This window comes from Gallus gallus, chromosome 7, assembly GCF_016699485.2.
Source record: "Gallus gallus isolate bGalGal1 chromosome 7, bGalGal1.mat.broiler.GRCg7b, whole genome shotgun sequence".
In the NCBI taxonomy this organism is placed as follows: Eukaryota; Metazoa; Chordata; class Aves; order Galliformes; family Phasianidae; genus Gallus; species Gallus gallus.
The window spans coordinates 19690809-19718136 of NC_052538.1; the positions used below are offsets into that span (position 1 = coordinate 19690809).

Genomic DNA, 27328 nt, shown 5'->3' on the forward strand with positions numbered 1-27328 from the left:
GATGGCCCTGCTGTGTAAAAAGCTTATAAGAATCTGGTGTGTTTCACCAGGCAAAATTTGGTGGAGTGTCTGTCTCATACAACTGCACAGATGAGACAGGCAGCGCAGCACTGTGATGAGCTGTACGCCTATGCAGCACAGCATGCCGAACCTCTGCAATAGCTGCTTTGTCTAGTCATGGCTTCATGGCGTCTGTGAACTCTTGCTGAGGTAGCACGAGGAAGGCTTCTGCATTCAGGTGGACGTAGCAACACACTAGCAGGGTGTATGGTAAAGTGTGAGATCTGTCTGTCTTTGCCAGTGCCACTTAACCTTGCAGAATACGTTTTTTTTATATGTTTACTCTTGACAGGATGATAGTGCAGGCTTAGTCAAAATAATTTGCTAATGTTTTACATGTGTAATAAAGCTGAAGTATGATGGCAGCACTTGTGCTTCTTCAGAAAATTGCCCTAAAATTATGATTTCAGGTAGGCAAAATCAAACACGGGCCTTTAAAGATGCTAACCTGTTACCTTCAAACTCCTTAGAGATGTGTTCAAGTAGTTTGTTGAGGTTACCATATTGTTTGTGCTGTGTCTAGAATTTGGCTGTATATTGGAAGTATTTTCAACTCTTTCTGTTGATTTTGAAATATCTTCTTTTAAATGTGGAGGAGAATCCCCAAACATGCTTTGCTGCCCATTCCGGGGGTTGGTATGGTATACTCCCAGTTAAGTTGACGGTGATACTGATACCAGATATGTGCTTATCTGAATCAAGGAGCTTGTGTGTGTGCATGTTAAGTAAGAGACAACGCTGTTTTTCTTCCTCATTCCTGTCTTACACATAGCAGTGAACCTGGGACATACTCTTTCCCAATGTGCCATGTTTGCTGCCATGAGTTTTTGCTGCTCACACAGCTGCTTATCCCTTTGGAATGAGCATCCTTCTGTACACCAGTGTAAGCTCCTGTAAAACAAACTCTTACCTAAATTACTTGCTGTCATTGTTAAACAGGGGAGGGTTTTTCCTTACGAATTCTAGTACAGATCCCAGTACAGCTAGGTATTATTTTCCCATCATTTCATTCTTACTTCACTTTAAGGAATTGTGTGGAACTTGCATCACAAACTTTGACTGTGTGTATATTTAATGTCATTTATCACCTCATTAGCACATGAGCTCCAAAGATTGAGATAATCCACAGAATATGCTGCTCTGAAGAGCTGAGGGAGTTGTTGCTGTGTCTCTGTGTGTGTGTATATGGCAGAAAATATGTAAAGCAGTGCATCATATGTACACACTCAGAACAAGAATCTTGTTACTTTTTTTTAAGGCTACCTCCAAATTCCACATAGTAATGGTGCCCTAAAAAGATCTGGCAAAGTACAGCATATTCTGTCAAGAAATGGATGTGATTATGAAAACTTTTATGTGTAACTGAATTCTGAATTAAAGTGTCAAAGCATGGGATTTTCCAAAAGAAAAAATGACTGTGGGATCTTTATTTTGCCTGTCAGTTTTTCATTAACTTCCTAGACCCCTGGCAGTGATTTAAGGAAACAAAGGGACTCTGCTGGGAGCTGTACTTCTCAGATCTCCAAAAACATTGAGATCTTTTTTCAATTGTTTGTGTTTGGGTACATGTGATTGGTGAATCCCAAAGTGACATTTAGTGCTCCAAAAAGGCTTTGTGTGCAGCTCCTGCTTCTGTTGGTTAAGGAAAACAATGTTGTTTCAGTTCTTCTTAATGTTGTCTAAATAAAGTGTGAAGGAATGGGAGGGCTCCAGAATCTGACAAAATAGCCTTGTATTGACCTTTAAATAAGAAGGCGTTTGTTAGAAAATCCAAATTCTCTTTCCCTGCAGTTCTCTGTCATAAGTGAGCTTGGGAGCTTAAAAGGTACATTTTGCCTTGCAGCTTTTGGATTTCTTTAACTCTGTAACTCAAGTCACGAGTTGTGTTTTTCACATCATATTTTCTTTCATGATAGCTTGGTAGTGGCCAGCCTCTCTGGAATCCTTACCGTTTTAAAAAGTGGTACAGTTCCCACTGCTCTTTACCTCGTAACTCAGTATATGAGTTGCTCCAGTTGTGCAGGAATTTTTTTTTCTTTTTTCCTTTTTTCAGCTGCCCCATTCAGTAATGTTTTGGGAGCTAGTTCTGCCTAGGTATCAGTTTCACTGTTCCTTAACACGGGCAGATATGGGTTATCTGCTGCGGTGCCACGCAGGGGAAGAGGAGCTGGCATGGGTCAGACTTTCATCCCTGCTCTCATTCTGCAGTATGAGGAACGTGATGATGGAGGCACACTGGCCTGTGGATTACTGTGAATCCTCCATTGCTAGTTGAACTATCTTGTTGAAGTTGCAGTGTTTGTGTCAAAGGAACAGCTTCTCTCATGGCAATAGCCCGAGTCTGACATCTGTGGTGAATTCTTCCTTTCCTCTTTCTAGATCCCAGATGTAATGGGATGTTGATGTGCTGCTATGCATGTCATGCTCCAAGCTTCTGTGAAGGGTTATAAATGGGGATTTAAAAACACCACTGAATTACTTGATAATTAATCAGTGATTTTATTGCAACATAGCAGCAACAGTCCAAGAAATGTTGATCCTAGCTTCTCCCTAGTGTTTGATTTAATGTGCACTTGAAGAATTCTTTAAGTGTGAGTTGGTATCTCTAAAATAAAAACAAGCATTGCTGAAACTTCCCAGAGGAGCTGAATTACGGCTGTTCATTGCTCTCCTGCCTACACACTCTGCTGTGTAAAATAATGCAGTTGTTTCACAAACAGAGGGAGAGTTGTAAAGGTAGCTTCACTGTGACATAAAATCTGTCTTACGAGCTTTCCCAGAAATATGAATATAGTAATTATATGATTAAACAATAAGGAAACTTTTTGGGTTGCACGCTTCCTCAGGCTATTAACCTAACCACTAATTAACCAACAGGAAATTCCAGACCTCAAAGTTTCATTATTGCTATACTAAACTGTGAAAATATAAGTGTGTTAATGAGAATTACATTACAGCCATCTGCAGCATGTTTTTCATTGTGTCAAAACAGGAAAAACATAATATGCCATCTGTTACCTAGCCATATTATATTGCATAAATCAACACGAAAAATATTAGTAAAGTCTTCAATTTGCAACTCAAGTTGCCTCTTATGTCGTGTATCTTATTTGTAGCAACCACTGGTGCCATGACACTACCGCAGTCGCAGGTGTATCACTTTACTTCTAGGGTATAACTTCAGCAATCTGAGGGGAAGAACTGAATACTTGGAATTATTGCTTTTGGGCAGTTGACCCCTCAACTTTGGTGACTTTTCCCTCAAACACATGTGAATCCCTCCAACCGAAAGCTGATGATTCCCTTGCAATTTGCTGTTCCTTTTGTTTTTAAGTAAATACTTTTTTCTGGATAACATTTACTAGTATCCCCTCTTTCTCTGAACAGTGGGCGTGATTTGAAGCATTTCACTGTTGTGCAGGTTTCTGCTGTGCCTTTTAATCTTAATGCTTTTATGCTCTTCTTTGATGTTTTTTTTTTTCTTCTTCCTTTCTCTATTATTTTATGTTCCTCTATAGAGTTTAATCCATGCAGAGTTTCCCAACTCCTTTGATTTGTGGCTCTGGAAAATGAAAACTTCTTCTTGGGAAGAAAACTGACACAGAAGAAAATACTAAAAACAGCAGTGGATTAATGAGCCATATCCATAATCACTGAGATGAAATGTTACTCAGCAAGGTCTAAAATACTGTGAATGTTTGCATGTTGCCTTCTTTGCTGAGTAGACAGAACAATAATCTTTGGTGTGAAAATGAGGATAAAAGGTTTATTGAGATAGACAGGTGGAAGAGTCATGCCTCAGTTTAAGGGAAGTCTTGTTGTGGCAGGTAGCCCAAAGTATGGGTAGGTGGCCTAAAATACACTCCTTTCGTCCTTGGAGTAAGGTTGTTGTTTTTTTTTCTTTTAAGCAAGCGCTCTTATTTTGTCCTGAATTTGCACAGCTGTGGTGAGAGCTTGTAAGCACTAGCTTAGTGTTCAAGGTAAATTAGCAAAATCTGTTTCTCTGCAGACTCTGATGCAGCAAGTACAGTTGGAATAAAACAAGGAACTCCTTGTGTAGCAGTTTACCTACAGTGCAAATGTCTTATTTAATGCTATAGAAAAAACTTAAGTTCTATGCTGACCAAATGGCTGAAGGAAAACCAGCTGACAGTTTTTTCTGGTCTTAGAGAAAATTTCTGCTAGTCTCAAACCAAGAGCATTTTAAGAAAACTAAATAAGTACGGCATATGATGGTGAGCTTTGCATGGCTACCTAATAATTTGCACAAAAATAAGAGTTCCACAGGCCTCTCTGCTAGGATTTTTGGTTTGGTGTCTTAATAAACTAGTGAAGAGGCTGAATAGTGACCTGGCAGTTTGGTGACAGTAAAAATCTGTTATTCGTGGTAATTAGAGGAGAGGTGACTGTGGAAAACTTAAAAGAATTTTACAAAACCAAGTGGCTGGATAATGAAATGAGATGAAATTCACTTTAGATAAATTCAGGCAGAAGGTTCGGAGATGATCATTGGGTATGGTTGAAGGAATTACATGGTGTTCATATGAAACATTGTGATGTAAGGACACAAGCAGAGAGACCACATTTACTACTTGTGTTTGTACTGATCTGTTGTTTTCTAATTATTCCAAGTAAATGAAAGGAGAACATGCAATAGAAGTTGCCTAATGGTACTGCACAAAGTCTTTAGGCCAAATGTTAAATAATGGAAAAATAATTAAGTCCCCACAATTTTGAATGCTTAAACAGCTTTCCTTGTCGATGTGTGACTTGCCTAAGAAAAATTCTTGGTCTGGTTCCAAGCCATTTGGAAGCCCCTGTCTATGCTCTCTCCTCCAGTTCTTTCTGATAGAACAAAGCCATTTGCCTTTCCCTGGGGACTTGACTGTGTTGATCCATGACATATGAGATGTCATCTCAGTAGGTACAAAGCAAATGAAGAAACAGAGTACTTAAAGCAGGAATGTAATCTGGAAGAATTTTTATTCTTAGCTAGTAATCCAGGTTTCCTGCTATTCTTGCTACTTTCAGACTTCAGATTCTCATGAAGATTATTTGTAAAAAAATAATCCTAACTATTTCAGGATTAGATGAAGTATCAGATTGTTTTAAAGTCTTTTGTTTATGACAATAAAGACAGTAGGTTCAAAGAGCTTCCAACTCCCCCAGACATGTCCCTACTGGATTTAAAAAAAAACAAAAACAAAAAAACCACAAAAACTAACAGATAATTCTGGACAGCTTCTCCAAATGCAGATAACTGGAACACAACCATTGTGTTCTAATAACCACTAGGCTTTTTTTGGGAGGATATTGCTTGTTTTCCTCTTTTTCCCCAGTACCGAAATGCTCAGTATTCTGGTTATCTTCAGACATACTGGTCTGTGATTAGAGATCTGAAAAATAAATATCGGGAAGTTAGTTTTACTTCACTTGCTGGTATATGCAAGGTCTTCTTATCCATTTGGTCTGTGGGTTAGGGAGTATGAAACAGCCCCCCAAAATCTGCACTAAACAAGTGAAAGGGACCTCTTTCGAAACTTTTGTATCTAGCACTGAAGTGTTGTTGTATGTAGCAGTATAGATTGTTGCTTTCTCTTAAAGCCTACAGACACAGGAAATAAAATTAGTTCTATGTTTATGAATGTTCATGTGCATTCCCTTTTGCTGCTGAGAGTAATTGATATTTCCTTTTTAGGGCATCTTTTTCAATGCAGCAATGCCAAGATGAGTAGTTGAAGTAGATTGTTTTATGGGAAAAATGAGAAGAATTTGAAAATTCTAATTCTAAAGAAGTTCTAAGAAAATATTTCAATTCCCCTCCCTTGGATTTTATTTCCTAATACCTGTCTAAACTCTTTTGGCCAGGTCTTTTAAAATTCTCAACATTTTCATACATATTCTAGGAACTCATTAAAAAAAAAAAAAAGAACCCTAGGGGCATTTTTTAAAGCTGTAAGAAGGGAATTCAAGGAAATAAACAGTATAACAAACTTGGTACTTCAAAATTATAAAATAAAATTGGACTTTATTATGAATATTAATTGAACTCCTCTAGCTACAACCCTTAGAGCAGGATGTAAGTTAATGCTTAACCAAGCAGAATTTCCAGATGTTTTGTGCCACATAGGACAAGCTGGCCACAAGGAATGTGTTGGTATCTTAAAGACTGCACTGACAGCCTGTTTGCACTGAAACTTTTACTACTGGTTGTCTTAAGTCCTGCAGTGCTGCCTGGGTCTGTGACACTGTTGACCTCAGCTTTTCAAGTCACTAAGCTTGCTTCAAGATTTTTTCTTCTTAGTATCCTTAACTCTGGAAGTTTAGTTCCAGACTACCAGTTATGTGGAAGCCCACCAAGCACTGATGTGAAGGTTTGTTTCATTTAATCTTGCATGTTAGGTAAAACTGACTTAAGAGTTCTGTTCTGTCTGAGGCGGTGCTGAGAGGCCACTTGCAAGCAAGACTTCTTGGCTGAGAGAAACCAGCTAAGGAGCTATTGGTGTTTGGCTCTGCGCACGGGGACTTGCAGATGCTGCCCTCTCTCTGAAGGGGCACATGAGCCTCTGCAAAATGCTCCATGGCCTAACACGGATTTAGAAGCAACATTTACTAGCGATAGGAACCTGCAGGATGCTACAGCTGATATTAGTCCTTGCCCAAAAGAGTTTGGCTGCATTCCTTCCCACTACCTGGGCAGATTGAATTGTAAGCAGTTTTCACACTTCTGTATACTTTGAATTTGAGAAGAGATAAGTGAACTGAGAATTGCCTTTCAAGCAGCTTCTGTTTTTTTTTGACAGTGGTGTCAAAATGGTGCTTCTGCTACTGTCCTACTTCAAACACTGCAAAGTTTGTTTTCTTCCAAGGCAACATAATTGTTGTACTTCTATTTGTGATACTGATTAGAGTGTGTCAGTCATTTCATAGGCAGTATTGATGACCAAATTAACTCGACTTATTTTCCTCTGCAGTCCAAGTATTTCTCTGATCACCAAAATCTGCTTATTTGAACTGTCTGGTTGGGTATCTTACAGATGGAAAAATGGTGAAGTATAAAAAAAGGGTGGAAGAGGAAAGAATCCTAAGATTTCCCATTAAGGTTTTCTTGTAGAAAGAAAAGGGGCACAGAAAACAGGATTGGATTCTTTTTATGGTACCATAAAGACACAACAAAGCTACTTAGTACTCCTTTGAATTGGCTGAAGTAGATGTGTCAGGATTAATGACTATACAAATCTCAGATGTACTGTGTAGGCTGTTTGGTCAGGTGGTGGGATTATAAATAGGTAGGCTTAATGATGTCAGTGGTAAAAGAAAGGAGTGACAGTGTGCCTGCCATGCACATGCTTGATCCAGCCCTTCTACCTACATATGCTGTTGAAAGAAATTCACTTGATTTTAATGGAGAAGACAAACCTGACTTCTCTTGAAGGTAGGCAGAAAAGTAGCTTAACCAATTTTAGCTGTTCTCCTGCTCCCCCCATCCGTCCCTTGTTTAGATGATCACCAGAATGGCTTCCAGGTGGTACTTAATTACCCTACTGGAGAGCGTCATTCTAGCAGCTATTGTGTTAGACAAATGCAGGTAACTTTGACCTGCAGCACTGCTCTGGTTGGAGTGGGTGGGAATTCTGGAAATGTTTGCTGATGTAAGGCGACAAATATTTTGCAAGACTAAGGATGAAAGTATTGGTATTTACACAGCATTTCCTTGCTTGTTTGGTTTAACTTGTCTGAACTCCTGTTGTGAGGAAAAATATTTGCCATAATTATGCATCTGTAGCAATGTTTAAGTTTGTGCTTTTGCGGGGAAGGCAGATTCATGGGTAGGGTAGTAGTTAAGTTGTCAGAATCCAAATACAGACCTGTAAAAGGAAAGAATTAATGTCTGTATTGCTGCATTCAGAGAAAGTGTGTAATTCTTCCAGTCCAAGATACAACAAGCTTTTTATCCTCTTCCTGGCTCAAAGACCAGGGTGAATAAAGACCTGTCAGTATATCCAAGTGGATGGACTGCTAGGATTTCAGTGCTGCACTTTTGGGTACAGAACAGTTTTGTCTGTTATTTTAAGTTTCAGGCTGCCACCCGGAAGTTCAAATTAAATTATTTTAAATGAAGAATGTTGTATTGCATGGATACATTAAGGCTGATGAAAGTGGAAAAGGGAACTAACAGCATCTCTTGCATGTAGAAGAGAATAAGTTGGGTGGGGGGGGGGAAGGCTGTTGTAGTGTTTCTTCAGGGTGCTGAATTGCCAGCCTGGGGGAGCTCAAGTTAAAAGGGATGAAGGGGAAGGAGGTTCCCACAGCTAGTGGTAGCAAAGGTGGGAATGAAACTGCTGGTCAGTGTGATGCTAGGAAGAGCTGGGGCAGCACTTCTGCTGTGCTTCCTCCACCCAGCTTCCTGCACATTGGATTTGGGCTGTGGCAGCAGCACTGCGGTTAGGGGCGGCGGGGGGGCTGCCCTGCTCCAAAGGGTAGGGACTTCGCTGCTGCGCTCTTGGGGGTGTGGGGTCATGGGAGTAGCCATGGGACTAGCTCGGGGAGATGAGCAGGAGATGGGCGCTTGTGGCATTTGTTCTTAGTTTTGCAAAGAGTGTTTGCCCACACTGTTTGAGTAACATACAAGGTGGGGAGAATCTTTTTTTTTCTTACACCCTAGCTTTCAGGATAGTAACTAAGTTGAAAGATGGAAGTGTGGGGATTCTTCTCGTGGAATTTAGTAAAGCTAACGCTTGTTTTGGTACAGTTTCCTAGCCTGAACTTAACTTCTTCCTCTTTCATTTTCTTTTCTGTAATCAACTAACACGCCTAATTTGCTTACATGGTTCTGTGCAAGTAGTACATGGTTCTCATACATGGTAGCTCTTTCTTGCTTCTCTTATGTCAACTTTTCACATCACATAACATCTGTGTAACTTGGGTTTTTTTTTTAATTTATTTTAAGCTTCTGCCTTAGGATTGAAAGCTTTCCTGCCTTTTCAGTGCCTTCCAGGACTTGATATCGTGTCTCTTCTCCCATTTAATAACCCTCCTATTTCTTGGTTATGCAAATATACAAAACACTCTGGAGTTGTACCAAACTATAGGTGCCTAAATGGCCCAGATGCTAAAAGAAGGCTGCTGGTAGCTGAGGAGCTTTCTGGCAGGGAGAAAGCTTGGCTTGTTCCAAAGAGCTGCTTGACAACCAGAAATCAGGGCAATTCTTTTCAAAGTCGCATCATGTGCTTGGCTCAGTTCTTCCTGTAGTGAACCTGCAGCTAGGAGACTGGGAGGCTGCAGCTGAAGGCAGCAAGGGTAAAGCTTGGCTTTTCTGTTGTTACTGCAGGGTTTCCTAGCACCTCGCCTGCAATTTTTTTTCTGTGTTGCCCACCTGCGCCTATTCCCACCCCTGTATTGAGGGCTGTGTGTATGGGAGGAAAAGAGTAGAGTTTGTGTTAGCCTCTTTCCCGGCTGCTGTGGTACTGAGTGGCTTTCTCTTCTTGCCTTGTCCAGCCTCTAAATCCATCCAGTGCCTGCCTCCAGTGTTACTTCTAAAACACAATTTTGAACAGCAGAGAAAAGTCACAGAAGAAAAGCTCAGATAAACTGGCAATTCTTTGCTCCATTGATGTTCAGAATAGCAGCTGAAAAAACCTGTGAGCAGAGCCAAGTGTTTCATCTGTGGGCTTTGAAAGATGGTGCTGGTATACCGGCTTTCGTGGCTAGTAGATAACAGCCAGAAGGGCAGATTTAGGTTTTGCTCTGTTTGAGAGCCCTTAATTGAACTTCTCTTGCTGGTCACGGGAGAAGAATATCTGTATGAGTGTGCTTTTATAGAAGTTCTTGAAAAGATTTGAGAGTTTGTTCCTAGTGGAGCTGACATATGTTTGCTTGAGTTTTAAATACTTGTTAGATTTACCAGTGTATCAAAGGTTAAGCTCCCCCTTTCAGATCAAGCTGCTCTTTGTTTTCTTTTCCTGTTTATTCAGCCAGTTATATATTACTCAATCACTGTTACAGATTTACTGCTTTCTCTTCCCTGCTCCTTCCTTTCTGTCAGACTGCTTTCATAGCTGTAAATATAATAAAGACCAAATGAGTCATGAAGTTTTTGTAGTTTTGAATGCTGTTCAGGTTGTTTGACTTCTCTTTTGATAGCAAACCTAACTTCATTTTCACATTTGATAATTCGTGAAAAAGTTGCATGTGGGTATAAAGTGTCTGCTTATTACAGAGACATGTTGCACACCACTTGCCAAAGTTGTGTTTTGTGTTAGCATTATTTACTTCACAAGTCTAAGATCTGAACTTCCTTAGAAGTTATGTTGTTGGAACTTATTTTCCTCCACAACTCTTTTTTTAATTTTCTCCTTTTAAGAACTAATACTACTTTGGCACAACAGGATGTGATATAAAGGATTTACTTATATAAGAATGTGTTCTGATAATCCTTTAATAATAATATTTATGCTAATTTATAGCATGGTTATTATTATTTTATCCTCTGTTGTCTGATAGGATTGCAAGCTCTTGGCTGTCTTCTAGCAGTGGGACAGTTCTTGCAACTAGAAAGGAGCTCACTGTTTCACTCGGTAGTGTAAAGCAGCACAGCTTTGGTGGCTATCTGTGTGCAAGGGCTGGGCAGTCTTTCTTGTGTTTTAAGTAACCTTGAAAAGGTCATTGTAATCATAGTTATGATTTGGTTTGTAAGAGTGATGAACAAAAATCTTTTTTTTTTTTTTCTAGAAAAGTTTTAAACTTGTCTTAATTGTGTTGAAGAAATCTATCCTGGACTTGGTGTCCCTTTAATGCTAGGAGGGCCACCATTAAAAACATACTTGTGCCGTACAGGTTTGTGTGTTGCTTGTGAATTTCCTCTTTTTTCTTGTAAACTGAGAAAGCATTGCATGAATTATAGCTCTAATACAGTCTCTTCTCAAGATTGCCACTGCCATGGGGACAGACAGACAGACGGGTGAATATCTGTTCTAAATGGTCTGGAGGGAACTGAAGGATTCCTTTGTTGCTTTCTTGCTTTCAGTGTGAACCAGATGCCCAAAGATTCCAATCAGCTTTCACCTTACTGTCATGGTTACGGCCTCAGTCCAGTGATTTATTTCCTCTAGAATAAAACTCTTAAAAAAAAAAAATTATTTTCGCTAGAACTCCGAGGCTAGTTAAGGGGGGATTCAACACATTCCATTGATTAGGAAAAAAATTTTCTCTATTGAGAACTTTAAAAACACATCTTAATTCCTGGGATGCCTTATTCTTGGATCCTTTTGTATTTATGGGAAGAGAGATGGAGAGGTTTTTTTTGTTGTTGTTGGTTGTTTTTTGTTAGGCTTTCTTTGTAGCAATCTTCTAAATGTAGGGACAAATAAGAGAGCATCTGCAGAAGATTTGTTGCTTGCTGGATTCTCACTGAGTAAACTTGTAGAGACGATCTAAGATCAACTTGTTGATTGTATCACTTGTAGTATCACTGCTGGCATATCAGTCAGTATATTGGTTGCACAAAGCATTTTCCTTTTAGGAGAACCCTTTACTTCATCCTTTCTTTCTAGTACCATCTTTTTCTTTTGTAATATTTTTTTTTAATACTGAAATTAATTTGTAATATTTATCTTCTTTCCCACTTATATATAGAAAGTGCACTGTGAAATACTTCACTGTCTCAAAGATTTAGAAGATTTTCATGGTTATTTCTCCAACTGGAAATTGGAGTTAAAATGTATTTCTGTACTTTTATTTGTTTATTTATTTTGTAGCTATTGAATTGCTTGGTAGACACAATAGCTATACAATATAGCTTCAGAATCTTCCCCAGATAGCTAAGTGTGAGTTTAGAACCTGAAAGCTCACATTTATCTGTGGAGCAGATGCAACAAACACTTCTTTCATTTTGTTCTACACATATCATAAGTCTGTCTTGAAGGGGTAACCTCCCAAGAATGAACCGTGCTTGTCTCTCATTGATCCATACCTTGATCTTAACGTCCAGCTGATGCTTTCATAGTAGAAATAAAGATACAGACTGTGCATCAAACAGTGATATTGATCTAGAGATGAAAGCCTAGTATCTAGGCTGATTGGCACATTATATAGATGTCATGAGGCTTGCAGAGCAGCCAGCTGCTTAATTTTAAGAAGAAATATAATAATGCTGTAGTACTTTAAAAGCAATCAATTTTTTTGCAGAAACCTGAACCACAAAAACAGTGCAGAGGAAGTTTTAGTATGTGTATGTATAGCATAACTTTTGGTTTCTTGAACTCAAACTTTAAATTACTGAAGTAATTCTACATTTTTTTCAAGTAACCTGTTAGAAATGTGTGTGCATTGAGGTAGGATACAGCAAACAGCAGTGAAAGGTGGTTAGGATGTAGTGTAGATAGTTACAGATGATGGTTTCATTTTCATTTTCTGAGCATAATGGCCATTGGAGGGAGAGGAATGAATCTCTAGAATCTTAGAAATCAATTAACTTTTTCTGCTTTTGAGAGTGGTTTGATTTTGTGGTGGTGTTTGTTTTTGAGGAGAACTCCAATTAACTAAAGTAAAGAACTTCCAGTCCTTTCTTCTCTGTCAACTTGAAATTTGGGCTGGAAAAGCAAGGATAGGAATGAGTGAATCTAAGATAAGAAAGGTAAGTCTCTGAAGATGAAAAAAACAAATGGCCTTCTGTTGTGGTATGAAATAAATACAAGTTTAAATATGTGCTGGAAGGTGGACTCATCAAGTATTGCAAAATATTAAGATGTTTATGTGCAATAATCCAAGCACATACGCTCTTGTATCTCTGTGTAATATCATTAGACTCTGACTGTAGTGGATATTATGCAATGTTTTCTCATACTGATCAACAGATATACAGGGACTCGGGCTTACTCTGTCCTTTACTAATAGCGTATGGGATAACAGAAGCTCATACAGTAGGATGTCTGGAAGAAATTTTTTGCTTTGAGTGAACAGATGCCAAGTATCAGATCAGAGGTAGAGAAATGTGTGGAATGGTAGATCCTGTGCTCACACATGGCTGTTCTGCTGTGCTGGTGATGCTAAGGGCGAAAAAAGAAATGGTCCTACTTGAGTGTTGTCATTTTAGTCCATCACAAGATTATACAGAGTGGCTAAACAGCATCTCTGTAACTACTGTAACAAGAGAAGCCATGTATTCTGAAAAAAAGTGTTCCACATGGAGTAGGTATGTCAGTGCTATTGTTAGTATTCAGATGAAGAATAATGCAGATGAAAATTGAACTGTGATTCAGTAAGGAAAAGAAATCATCTGTAATTATACTGCAGATGAAAGTGATGCTATTGTATGTTATTCCATTTTTCATATCTTTGATTATGTAATTATCAAGTCCTCAACTGGGAGCTCCAGCTTGCCAAACAATTTGTCTTATGAAATACATACCTTTTTTTTTAAGGGGCTGTGTATGCATACATCCTGAAATACATAGTTGTGATTTTTATAAAAGATGTAAAGGCTTCTTTTCTTTTTTTTTTTTTGAATGGCTTACCTTGGAAACTTTAGGCACTTGTTGGCCTGTAGCTAGCAGAATTGGACAATAATGTAGTGGCTGTCACTGAGTATTTTCCTTGCAAGTAGCGTTATCTTGAAGATATGCAGCATTGATGGTGTGAAATCAGTTCCATCTCTGGGGATTATGAATAAACTGCAGGAAAGTTGGTCCTTTCCCTACTTAGTGCACATGACAAATCTGCAAGTATTAAAGATAATTATTGAACTGGGAATGCTTGTGGAGGAAATTTGTGGCTTAAATATTTAGTCTATATATTGCCCAGAACTCGTGCATCATTGTAAGTGGAAAACATTAAGATGAACCTGAACTCTTGTCAACTGTTCTTTCATTGAACAGATGATGTGCAAGATTTCGGCTGTCTGCCTCAGCTGCATAGCAGTGTAGCAGCATTGTTGTAATAATCAATTGTAATAACTGCTTTGAATGAGAAGTCAAAGATAAGAAAAGATCTAGAAGAAGCTTTACTAAAGTGGCCTCTTTCCTCTCTGGAGGTGATCTCAGTGCTTTTCTGACTTTAAAAAAGTTCTGCTTGTAGTTTTGGCATATATCATTTTGTGAAGTTTGAAATAAAAAAATCTCTCAACACTTCATATGATTGTGTTTTTAATGGTCACAGGGCGAACTTGGTTTGTTTAACAAAGTGAATCCATTTGTTGTACAGCCAAAAGCTTTTATTCCTCTAGATTTAATGAATTTTTTCAGTACCTGAGAGTTGACTCGATTGCAATTGAGGTCCCTTATGTCTTTTCCTGTCTTAAGTGATTGCTATGGAATACTTGAGAGCTGGTTCTAATGAGGTTAGAGCCAAAATAACGTCGCAAAAAGGGCTATTAGGGTGTCTCTGTGCAGTAACTTATGTAATTGTGCTCAAGACTGGAAGTTAAGTGCTGTAAACATTAATACTCTTTGAAATCAGGAATTAAAGACGTGGATTGTTTATGCTGTAGCCTTTGCTTGTGTTCAAATGTAGCAGATAGATTTCCTCTTTTTCTCCAGTTTTTGGGGAAAGTGATCCTTATCAAGAGGAAGTGCTGGCAGTAACTGGAATATCCAGGTCACTGTAAGTTCAAGTATTTCTCATTATTTTGAAAGGCCTTTTGCTAGTTACTGGTGCAAGATACTTTTGCTAGTTATAAAATACACTGCTTGTTGATTTCTAATAGGATTTTTTAAAAACTTTGTATTCCTTTCCAATGTGACATCAAATAAATATAGTTTTATTTATTGTACCCAGACTTTTATTTCAAAATGGGCTTTCACACATTGAAATCATTGACACTGTTGTTTGTTTTTTTTTTTTGCAAGCAGAAAACACGTTGATGTACAGTAGCAGAACTTAATTTTCTAAGAGTGGGACCTGAAGCACTTATTGTCTTTATGGCCTTGCATTTGATTTGAACAGCTGTACTGCTTTTACTTAACAAATGGTGAAATCTATCTGTATTTTAGCTGAAAGAATTCTTTAACATGCTCTAGCTGCCTTTTTTGGAGCTAGGAAGAATTAGGAAAGAAAGCTGTTTTTTTCCTACTTCATATTAAGCAGTTGATTAAATGGATGACGCTCATGTCGCAGATTAGTGGGTGGCTGGAGCTGTTTATCCCATGGTAAACTGGGGAAGCACATCCCTCGGGGTGGGCTGGCATCTCTGTGTCTGTGCAGAGAAGTCAGGCTGTTGGGGGGCAAGGAAGCAGGGAGCACCCACCTAGTGTGGGATGCTGCTGCACAGTTTCCAGGGGAGTTTTAATTAAGCTTTGTCCTTAATTGATTTAAATTTGTATTTTAATTCGCTTTTGTATGCTATTGCTAAATCAGCTGTACGTTGATTCTTCCCATAGCTCTCCTTTAGTTCTGTAGTAGCCAATAAAATGAAGTATATGAAGTATGTTTTGAGTTGTTCTAACTTCTGGTATTTACTTTGCAAATTAGATTAGAATAGATCTGTTTAGCTCCCAGCACATCTGGAAGCCATCCAGATGTGGATGAAAGGTGCTGTGAATGGGACCATTATATGGAGCACCTTTTTCTGACCTCTAAATGTTTATTTCTATATGATTAGTATTTATTCCTCCTCATTATAGTTACATTTTGTCTTACTTAGAATTCAGAGAAGAAACTGCCTTAACCATTCTCTCTTTTTAGCAAAATCATTAAAAATGCTAGCAGCTTTCCGGCAGAGGTGAATAGATGAGAGAGAACCAGGTTTTTGCTTGATTGCTTTTTATGATGGATAACAGTTTGAAATGATGCCACCAACTTGGAGTTATTTGAATAATGCTGGTTTTGTGATTTTTGGCTTTTGGTGCCAAATACTTGGTCAGGGTGCCTGAGAGAAAGCACCTGTGGCAACTTCTTGCTGACTACACTGTGCTAAAGAGGAGGGGAGGGCTTGCAGATTAAAAGTACTGCTGCAAGTGGATTCCCACTGCCTGTCACTTGCTGCTTTTGCTCTGCACCTACAGATGTAGTAACCCTAATGTTAATTGTTTTCACTGCCCAGTAGCAACTCTGGGACCATGGGAATGCAGGTTTCCAAAACAAACAAACGGAAACCTTGTAAGACCAAATGCAACTCTTCTGGGGGGAGAACAAGAAAGAGACTAGGTAAAAAATGAAGAAAAAAATCCCTGTGACATCTGGAAACAGAAAGTGAGAGTACGGGGATACCTGTTGCTTAGTAAGAGGCTGTCAAAAAGTCAGTATAACTTCTGAGAACATACACTTGGAGGTTTCCCCTCCTTTGAGTGGATTGGGAAATGTAAACGTGGCTAGTCATAAAAATCCACGAAGATCTATTATAGGTAAGAGGGGTTGGCTGTTATTCATTGGGGTAAATGGAGAGTTGGCCTCACTACACTGCCTGACCCCACATCTTGTGATTATGTTCTTCGTAAATGTGCGTCCCATCATCTGTCCAACTATTGCACACAAGTTTTATCTACTTTTTTCCAGTTCTAGCTCTCTGTAGTGTAAGCTGAACACTGGAAATAAGGCTGCATTTTACTAATTCCGACTGCACATTTATTGATGAGTTTGTTTTGGGTTGAGCACGATCTGTAGCAGTAGCGGAGTTCCAACGACGAAATAGCATGTGTCTGCTTAATGGAAAATAGAGTCCACCAGCATTTGTGAACTTTAGCATGTAGTCTTCAAGGATTGAATTCTCAGTTCATTTGTGATAAATAACCTGAAGTTACCTAAAGATGTTGAAGATGAGTACAGAAGGGGAAAGGCAGTATTCCTTTGCTTTGAGCATAGATTTTTTTTTTTTTTTTTAAGTAACATGCTATAAGGGTTTTTTGTTTTTTAAGTTGTAATTGTGTTTGGGTTTGTTGTTTTTTTTTTTTGGCAGTTAGATGAAAGCTAAGCTTATACAAAACAAACAAACAAAGAGGAGGAGTAAAAAGCAGCTTGATTCATAACATACTGCTGTAGAGACTTAAGCTAAATGTGCAGCTAACACCATGTGTCATGAATTGTGTGTGGAGGGAGGTGTGCACCAAAGCTAATTTGAAATATGAACAGAGAGGAGGCACAAATAATGATGATGAATGTTCATTGGGTGTGTTCGGACATTTAGGAGTTCTGATGAGCTGGGAGAGGCTATGAATAGTTAATTATTCAGCACGGAGTTCTGAAGTTCAAAACTCCAAGTACTTTCAGAAACAGCTCAGTCATGTGAACCCTCGTTACACAGTCATCTTTTGCAATGTTGTTCTGGACCTTGTTTGTTCTTCACTGTAAGTGACTTTAAACTTTGTTTTGCCAAAAAAGATGTGTTTCTAATTGTATGCTACATGTTTTATGTTACTTCTGTGGGATAAGTCCAGAAGTTAATGTTTTTTTGTTTATTTTGTATTTCTTTTGGGATTGTTGTTGGTTTTTTTTTTTTTTAAGTAAAGTTTGGTACAACACCAAGATCTAAATTGCAAGCATATTTTTGGAACCCTGATGAATAGCATGCTCATGTATGCATTTGTAGTTTAGCTTTTAGTGAGTATACTGGCTGTTAGTGAGCTTCCTTCTAGTCTTTTTTTTTTTTTTTTTAGAAATAAATTCTCTTGAGGTAATGCATGTCCATGTTGGGCTTTTTCTTCTAACAATGGAATTCTTAATCATAGTATCTTTTCCTTGTGATCATATTGGTGAAATGTAAAGTGCTTTGAATAAAAGGGGATGTTGTACTATGTGTTGTAGGAAATGAGCCCTGTGTTCAGAATTTACCATAGCATAAGCAGGTTGAGATGTAGAAAGTGTTCCTTCTGGACCATTTTAGATTTTTTTTTATGGTTCACAAAGGTTTTTGTGTGTTTGCGTGAGAAATAAGACTGGGAAGAAAAGTGAGAAAATAAAAATAGGAAATCGACAGGCATGGCAGAAAAACGTGGAAGCATTTTGTGACTGAAATGTCAGGAAAGATCAATAATACTGCTATTTTATTACTGTGTAGAACCAAATAGAGTAGAGTTGGTAGAATTTATTTAAAGGGTTTTAATAATCAAAAGAAAAAGTTGGAGTGGAAAAGTATGATTTTTATCATGTATGTCTGTCCAATAGATTAAGCATACAGTACAATTTAGCTGCCTACAGTGTAGTACAGTATTCCTTCTTATACTGATCCAGTACGTCTGTTTGGAGAACACTCAAATAAGGTCCTGACTTTTTATATCCTGAAGGAGAAGAAAAGTAATTCATTTATTTTTTTAATGTATATTTAAAATATTAACAAAAGCTTTTAGTTTTGGACTTGCACTATTGGACGTTTGTATTTAAGCTTAAAAAAAGAATCCATTTTTATTTGATAAGATAGATATTTTAGTTTGGTTATTTATCTTCTGTCATTGCTGACCGTAAGTGTAAAATATTCTCATATTCTTTCCTTGTACATATTGATTAAATGCCATGAGTGAAAAGAATTAAGTACGAGTCATTCCTGTCTCAAGACTTGTTAGTTTGCAGGTCTGGAATCAAATATTTGACTATTAATTTTTATCCATTTATTTCAGAAGAAAAGCTAAAGCACCTCCTCCTCCATCTGAAACCAAAACAGTCACTGATTGTCCATTTGATGACACAGAATCAGCCACCATCATCATGGAACAGAAGGAGAATGTAATTGATAAAGACATTGAACTGTCAGTGGTCCTGCCAGGAGATGTGATCAAATACACTACAGTTAATGGGAGGTACGTTACATGGAATGACATTTCTGTTTAATTTTCCTTTCCTACTGAAGTTTACTTCAACCTTTATCCAGGCTTAACCCACTCTGTAAAGTATACAAGTTTTATAAGACTGAATGTTTTTTGAGTAGATTTGGAAGCATATACTTTACATAAGTATTCATATACCTTTTAAGGAAGACTTTTTTTGTGAAGCAGAAGGTCTGTATGGCATCCATAAGGATGCATAGCTGCACCTGTAGTTCTTTCTTGTCACTGCAGATCTCTAGAAAAATGCTGTTTGTGCAGTACACTGAATTTTCAGATATGCTTTTTTTTTATTAGACCTTTCTGCTTCCTACTGAGCTACAAAGTCATGTTCAGCACTTCTACTTATTGCCTACCAGGAGTCCTAAAAATCATTATTTCATACAAAATATATAAAGCTTCAGAGAAAGCTTCTAGTGACATGTTTGGTAAACTTTTTTTTTAAATAAATATGTTTTGCTGAATGTGGTTTTAATTTGGAATAAATATTTAAATCTGTTAATTGATGAAATGGACTGTGCATGTAACCCTCAAGTCACTTCTAGATCAGAAATTGACCAGTGAGTTGAAATCATAAATCCTGGGACTTAACTCACTGAGATAATTAACATTCTATTCTTGCTGAGAAGATCCTATGCAAACCCTTCTGTGGTTCAGAGCAGTTGGAATGCCAGTCTGTGCTGAGTAACGTTAACACGTAGTTACACCTACCTCACGTTATAATGAGAGATACTGTCTGTTGTGGCTTAAGTCTGTTTGCATGCTTTGTCATTAGCTGGAGTTGATGAAGTCATTTTTTAGATATCAAATACCAGATGAGTTGATGAATTTTTACAAATCATTATTATTTTTTATCCAGACTCCATCAGGTTTTTCAGGATAAATTAATTCCTATGTTATATTTCTTAAAAACAGATGTTCTTAAATAATTTGTTACTACTGTGATACTTTACAGTGTTCTTGCTAGCAAGTTTACAGCAAGGAATATTTCTGTCTATAAATGTGGTGCTTTCCTCTATTTTCTAAATTTCTTAAAGAAAAGATTCGATATGCACATTGTCAAGCAGTTCTCCCCATTCTTCTCTTCACTCCTTCTTGTGTCCATGCATCTGAGTACCACATGTGCTGTATCTTGCTTTCCCCAGGACAAAATGCCAGAAAGGAACATTGCTTACATCCTCACTCGGTCAGATTTCATTGCATATAGTTTGTGTTGTAGCCATCAGTGACAGTGATTCAGTTCATCTATTCAAAACTGAAGGACTTCTCATGGTGTTCCGAGCAAGCAGTTATTTATTTAAAAAAAGTCATGGTAGGGGCAGGGATTATGGGGAAGGTCCGTGGTTCAGAGAAAGGAATTAACAAAGCTTTAAAAAAAAAATGCTTTTAAATTATTCGTTTTTGAAATGTTTTTCTGTGTGACATTTTTGAATCTTCTCATTAGTTCTGAATACAGCACAGAATTCAAGAATTGTTTGTAGCCAGACAAGAAGATGAAAAATAACTTGACAAATGTCCTTCCTTACTGTCTTGATTGTCTTGTATTCACCCAGTGAAGAAGTGTAGTTTGAGAAAGATTTTTCTAAATGAAGTAATTAGCATCAATTGTGTATGTTGGTAAACTATCTTACAGTTGATTTATTTGGAATTTGTGCATTGACTTATTTTTCTGGGTTGCATGTTTATGGCTTTAATTTCAGACACATTTCAGACCTTAGTTTGGCTAAATTTGTTTCTTTACAGCCCTTTGACTTTCTGTTTGATCCGTTCTTGAGTATTTTCAGTCATTAGGGTTTGCTTAGAGAACTGTTGATTTACTCTGTATGGTGAATAGCAAGCTTTGTGGTGTTGCCCTACTTTCCAAAATCTATTGTGCTTATATTTGTTAGTAACACGTTCTGGAGGGTTTGGTGTTTTTTGTTGTTCTCTGTCAAAACAAATGCCTTTTTCTTTTTAGAGAATAGCATTAATGAGCACTTTAGCCAGGGAGCTACAGACTTAAGTAATCAGATTTATAGGAAGCAAAATTGTCTGCGTGTAGGTTTATTTTATGTATGTATTTTTATTTTTGTTCATCTTTCAGCCCCACCTAGTAATATTTTTGGTGGATATTAACGGGGTTTTGTATATTTGGTGGTATTTTTCATTATACTCATGATGGGAAGACATTACCTCTAAAACTTGATGAGGTAGGAATATATACTTAAAAAAAAAAAAATAGCAAGCAGAATGTAGAAACTTGATGCATATTTTCTTGTAACACTTGATACAGTATTTAAAGTGACATCTTTAATAGTTGGTTTTGGACTCAACTTGCTATAAACATAACATAGTTTGATATATTCTAGATGGAAGTTCATCATAAATGAAACAACTGAAAATAGATAAGGAATGGAGGAGTGCAGGAATACTCATGGTGAGAGATTTCCAGAAAACTAAGCAATGTAATGAGTTTAAATAATTGAAAATAAAAATTACTGAAATAAACACCAACAGATACTATACTCCAAAATAGCTGCTGGGCACCTCTTAGTTTTACTCCTTCTGAAAGCTGTTAAATTTACTGCATTATATGTATTTCTGTACCTTCGTTCTTGGAAGGGTTTAGCAAAAAGTAGTTTTATGAGTTCTGGAGAATCTCATTACAAAAAAGAGATTTGCTTTTTGTATCATTAGAAGGAAATCTAAAGCAGTTGTGGGTGGCATCTTGGCCTCCAACAGAGTGGGGGGACTTAAAGTCTGACATTCTTTAGTCGTGCAAGTTGTTTTTGGAAGTACCAATGGAAAGCAAATTTACAGTGAAACATTGCCTTTATGTACTAATTTATATGTACTTGTCTGTTGTTTGTGGGCAGCTGTGTTTCTCGCTTACTTGTCTGCCACTATTTGTGACTGGTGAAGGTGAGGGCTTGCCCTTTTCACCATGGTGCATTTCCACTGAAAGGCTCTCCGTGACCTTTGCCTGTGAATTCCTACCCTGCTCATCTAAGCATTCTTACATTGCTCCTGCAGCTGAAGACCATAGGAAGGGCACCTTTTAAAGATAGTTAACATGTAAAAAGTAGCCAGAAGGAAAGGTAATGAGTAGCTTCTTGAATAGCCTGGTAATCAGAAGGCAGACTGTACTTCAAGTGGTGATGTGTCTTCTCTGGCTGCCTCCTCCCACACAAGCCCACCTCAGTGAAATGTGTATTCCTAGTTCCTTATCTTCTCTAATGAAAGGGAGTGAGATGGATGCAGTTGTTTTGTTAAGGGTTAGAAGTAAGAGAAATAGAGTAGTCCTTCTTCCTTCTAATTGGAGCAGGCTGTGATATATATGAGTGAAGAACTGAAATAAATTCTCTCTTTGTATAAATGAAAAAATAGTTTTTTTGTTGTTTGTTTTTCATTTAGTCAGTGCATTTCTCATTGTACTTTCAGGCTGATATACATCATCTAGATGAGGGCATGGGAGTTTATTACATTCTTTTATATCTTTTCAGACTTATTTGATAGCTGTTTTCTGACACCTTATAGAGCATTATTTCTCCATGGATTTTGGCTTTGTTATTCCATCTGCCTTTTCCTCCGAGCTGAGGAATCTCTTCCACCACTTAACCAGGCAGAAGCTTTTTCATGAAGAAGTAGTAACTGGAAGGAGCTGTGTGTGCACCAGGGAGCCCAGCTGAGCCACTAGAATTTAGAAGACAGGCTGCTTAAGGGATGCACAGGCTGTTCTTTAAGAAGAGGTGAAAATAGGAATTAAATTCTAGGGTTTATTATAGGGGAAAAAATAATATTGCAGTAATTTCTAAGCTTCAGCCATTCTTAATTCTTTTTTTTCAGAACTGGATTGTATAAAAAGTCTGTTAAAATTCATACTTACTGTATAAATATATTCATAATCTTTATGTCATCTAGGATTCTGCTTAGCTTGATGACTCTTTGAAGATATCTATTTCCACATTCTGTTATGCTACCAGAAGACTTCCATCTGTTACAAGATTACATCTAGAATTTAAGAGTTTTGATAAAGCCATACTAACTGAGTATTGCATTAATTTTCACTTAGACACTTCAGTATTCTTTTCAACGTATCATTTGATAGCTTCAAACTTCTATATTATTTTCATAATATCCTTGTGAGACAAAGTAGGTGATATATATCTATGTTTGTAACTGTAATTGGGAGATGTGGAGGATGTCTACGTGAAATTCTCCTTACAAATGATTATCCAATTCCAAAAATTAGGACTGTCATGCTCCAGTGACCTAATAATTCTATAACTGTTTTTAGTTGCTGTAGTGTGCAAAGTTAGCACATTCTCCTTATCTTCAGTGCATTTAGTATTTCTATGATACTTTTGTTTAAAATACAACTTTAGTAAATTCATTCCAGTAGCAACTGGGAATTTTCAGCCTATCTTCATTTGCTGTTGTGTGTTTCTTTTTTTTTCCACTGCTCACTAAGAGCAAAGGGCATACTGATAGCGATCATGTATGTAAAATGTGCTTGGACTTGGTTCATTGTGAAAAGGACATCTGTTGCATCTCACAGATTTTTATCAAGAAATGGGATTCAATTACTGTACTGTGATTTAGCTTCTTCCCCTTCATTTGTATTAAATGCATGGCTCTTGTTTTGCAAACCTTAAATCCTTAGAAGGTGACTTCCTCAAACTTCATTTCACCTGCTTCTTCCACATGCCTCATGCTGAGAATTTCTGTAAATTTGTGTCTCTTGTAACCTCAAAGTAGATATCAAAATTTTAAGCTTTGGAAGAAAACTTGACTGGATAGAAGGGCATTCATCACAGCTACTGCAGTTCCCACTAAGGGTCAAATTTGGTGGCTAATCCACATCTCCATGCTGGTCTCAGGAAAGCATCACTTTACATAAGCAAAAACGCTCTAGCTCTTGCTATTCTTCTGTATAACCTGTTTCATTTTGGTGATTTTTTTAAAAAGTTCATTTTTGTTTTTAATTTTGTTGTCGTAATTGAAGATATTTAAAATCAGTGCCTGACAGTAATTATTTAGTCATGGAAGGGTAAATGCTTGGCATCATACTTTGTTTAATAGACTGCTTAATTATCATCTATTGTGACTGTTTGATTTGTATTTTACAGGAAGCCCATGATGGACTTGCTGATCTTTCTCTGTGCACAGTATCATTTAAACCCCTCAAGCTACACTATAGAGTTGATATCAGCAGAAAACTGCCAGATTAAATTCAAACCTAATACACCAGTGGGAATGCTTGAAGTGGAAAAGGTGATTGTAAAACCAAAACAAATGGATAAGAAGAAACCTGTTCCAGTGATTCCAGAGGTGAGGACTAAAATTATAGCGTACTGAGAAACTAGAGTTACTATTGTGTATTGTATTCAACCAACTTAAGCTGATAGCTCAGCCTCTTGTTTCAGCTTTTCCTGTTATTTCTCACCCTCTCACTATACACCCCTGTGAAAAGCTTGTCAGTGTGCTATTGTTGACCTCTTAAAGTAAAAAATATTTCGTAATTTGTTGTGTCAAGCATCTTTGCTGCCAAAAGAAAGAACCATTACAATATTATTTGAGATCCTATGGCTTAGTGTCTATCTGAACATTTTAGAAGATGGAGTGTGGCTGAAGACAGCCTTCTGCAAATTGAAAATCAACAACTTGTAACATCTGTCATGCTGTGTGCGAGATATATGGATATAAAAAAATACAGCACCTATGCACCCTTCTAAATGCACCTTTGTTTTCCTTTGTTACATGCTACAGTTTTTTCTAATTACACTGCTATTTTTCTTTTTAATATACCTTCAAGAAATCAGGGGCTTTTAGAAGTGCTAGAGCAGTTTCTGGGAGTTGCCTAAATCTGTCTGTCCTTCTCTGTCACTATAGAAAAATACTGTGATTGTTTTTTGTTATTCCTTTTTTTTTGCGGGTTTTCTATTTTTGTTTTAATCTATCTAAAGCCCTTACACAAGGTCAGGGGTGCTTTTCAGCTGCGCTTTTAACTTGGTCCTGTGCACAGATGCCGTGCACGTACTCATTGCTCATTTGCTGTCTTCTCTAGCTACCTAGTGTGACCTGGTATGGCATCCTAGTCCAGGTGTGTTCCCTGCTGGACAGACAAATGACAGATGCTAAAGGAGCAGGCTATTTCAAGTGTCGTTTCCTGGGGTGAAAAGGAATTAGAAATGATTTCTTAGTTTCTCTTGTACTGTTATTGAATATATAACATTGAATCTGGCACTAATGGGAATTTCGGTGATTACTGTAAGACTGTTATGAAAATGCTGGTTGTTTCAGAATTTGTGCAGAATATTTATTGGAACCCTCTTCTCTTTAGCAAACAGTAAGGGTAGTGATAAACTACAAGAAGACACAGAAGACAGTAGTAAGAGTTAGTCCATATTCACCGCTTCAGGAACTCATACCAATTATCTGTAGTAAATGTGAATTTGATCCTTCACACACTGTGTTACTGAAGAATTACCAGTCTCAAGAAGCCCTTGATGTGACAAAATCTCTTAATGATCTTGGACTAAGAGAATTATATGCCATGGATATCAGTCGAGGTAAGAAAACTTAAGATATCTTTGATAACTTGTTATTGAAAAGATAATTACATAATATTTCCATAATATATACTTCTTGCTTTGGTGCAAGTGGGTTTGGTTTTGTTTGTTTTGTTAAAAAAAAAAAAAAAAGCAACTCATGAAGAAATTAATTTCACACAATTTAGTATATGCTTAATTGATCTCCCACAAAATTGAAACTGTGGGACAAGCGTACCTTTACTTATCCCAAGGAAATAGGATGGGTGGTCAAGTACAAAGCATCCTCTAAAAAAGAAATCCCTTTCTCTCCCCTGCCTTTTCTGAGAAAATACCAATAATGCTGTATTTCCCTTAGCTTATAGAGAAGGTGTAGGATTGTGATGAGCTGAGAACAGAAATATCATAGAAACGTAGCTTTGTTCTATAATTTTGAAATATTAGAATACTGTGATAATGCTTTTCAGTGCAATTTGAGTATTGTTTGGTAATTTCACATAAAGATAATGAAGGAACAATAATTGTGTTTTTAATCATGGTCCAACAGGGACTGTATTAACTAATTTGCTGATATTTGTGTCCACATTCTATTTCTGGTTGTCAGTACAGCTGTAAGACTGTCTTTATTGTGCCACGATGAAAAATTACTTCCCAAAGGCCAGTTATCTTGAACTGCAGGAGAATGTCAGATTTGGAAATTACGCTCCCTTTCCATGGAGAAAACCATAACAAAATATTTTTTTTTGTCACAGGAAAACAACAACAACAACAACAACAAAAAACCTGTTGCCTAAATGTGCACATAGTTCAAACAACACCCATAGTGAATTATCTTTTCTGTCATCTGACTACCACTTTCTTCTACAGACTGGCAGAGCTGCCTTTGATGCAGCATGAACTGCATACTGCATTCGTTTGAATGAAGTAACAGCCAAAAATCCTGAGAGGATGCAAGGGAATACACACTTCCCACAAGGCAGTGCCCCACTAGGAAGTTCAGATATACTACAACTCATTCCATACCAAGTAGTTTAGCATTTCCATTTTGCGTACAACTTAAAAGCTCTGTATTTTCTGCTTTCTTCATGAAAGTAAATGGTGAGGTGTACTTTTATAATATATCGATTCAAATCATGTTTTACTCAGACTAAGTTTTCATTATATTCATTGCTCTCCATGCAATTTGCATTGCAGAGTCTGCATTGTGTGGCTTCAGACTCACTCTTTTATATTGCATTGGGTGATAAATATATGCATTATTTTCTTCCCTTATCTTTCCTAACATTGAAATTCAGCTTGGTTTTCTGTGTTTGTAACTTAAAACTTCATCCTTCATTCAACTTGACGTTTTCTGTCTTTTTTGTCTGTATTATAGCCACGTCACCGGTTGACTTAAACTTGCCATCTTTGAAAGGTAGGCCTTACTGAAATAGGCTGCAAAACTGTAGAACTTGCATGATGTTATCATTCTCTCCTGTAATAATATCTGCTTAACTGTGACTTCAGCAATTATTTCTGACCTATCATAAATGCATATTAAAAAAAAAAAAAAGTACAGGTGTATTTATCCGACTGTGTATAAAGTATTTTTGTATGATTTTACTTAGATTGCTTGAAAATTTGTACTCATGCTTATATTCATCCTAGCCCTGTGGTGGTGGTATTGCTGCTGCCTTCTGTTGGTTACTGCATTGGCATTCAATGGGACTTCCTTATGAAAATAAAATCTAGTAAAAATTATAGAGAGACAACCTCTATATTTACAAAATATCGGTGTGAATAAGGGCATGTAAAGCAGGATAATTCTGCAAGATTTGTTTATCTTTACCATGACTGCCATGCCAGTTACATGTGCAGTGCCTATCTGGTCTTTCAGTGGTGAATACCACGTGGAGACCTGTGCCCGACCCACCCTGCTTCACACTGCGCTATGTATTTAAGCTGTTAGGAATTGTGAACTGGGGAAGCTGATGCTCTTTTCCCTCCCATAGC

At 37.4% G+C, this 27328-nt stretch overlaps 1 protein-coding gene across 11 annotated transcripts in view; it reads left to right on the top strand.

Moving 5' to 3' along the window:
• The window catches only part of COBLL1 (cordon-bleu WH2 repeat protein like 1), a 75777-nt gene that overhangs the window by 23255 nt on the left and 25194 nt on the right, over positions 1–27328 (top strand). For 4 of the 11 annotated variants that reach the window (XM_040703572.2, XM_422028.7, XM_040703570.2 and 1 more), the window contains exons 2-5: positions 18603–18782; positions 23915–24116; positions 25129–25357; positions 26712–26750. In XM_040703572.2, coding sequence (XP_040559506.1) covers positions 18691–18782; positions 23915–24116; positions 25129–25357; positions 26712–26750 — 562 coding nt within the window. In that variant the 5' untranslated portion in view covers positions 18603–18690. Of the gene's footprint in view, positions 1–9326; positions 9361–17268; positions 17337–18602; positions 18783–23914; positions 24117–25128; positions 25358–26711; positions 26751–27328 lie in introns of those variants that run through there. The other 7 variants (XM_046943813.1, XM_040703568.2, XM_046943815.1 and 4 more) reach the window with 4 other exon arrangements.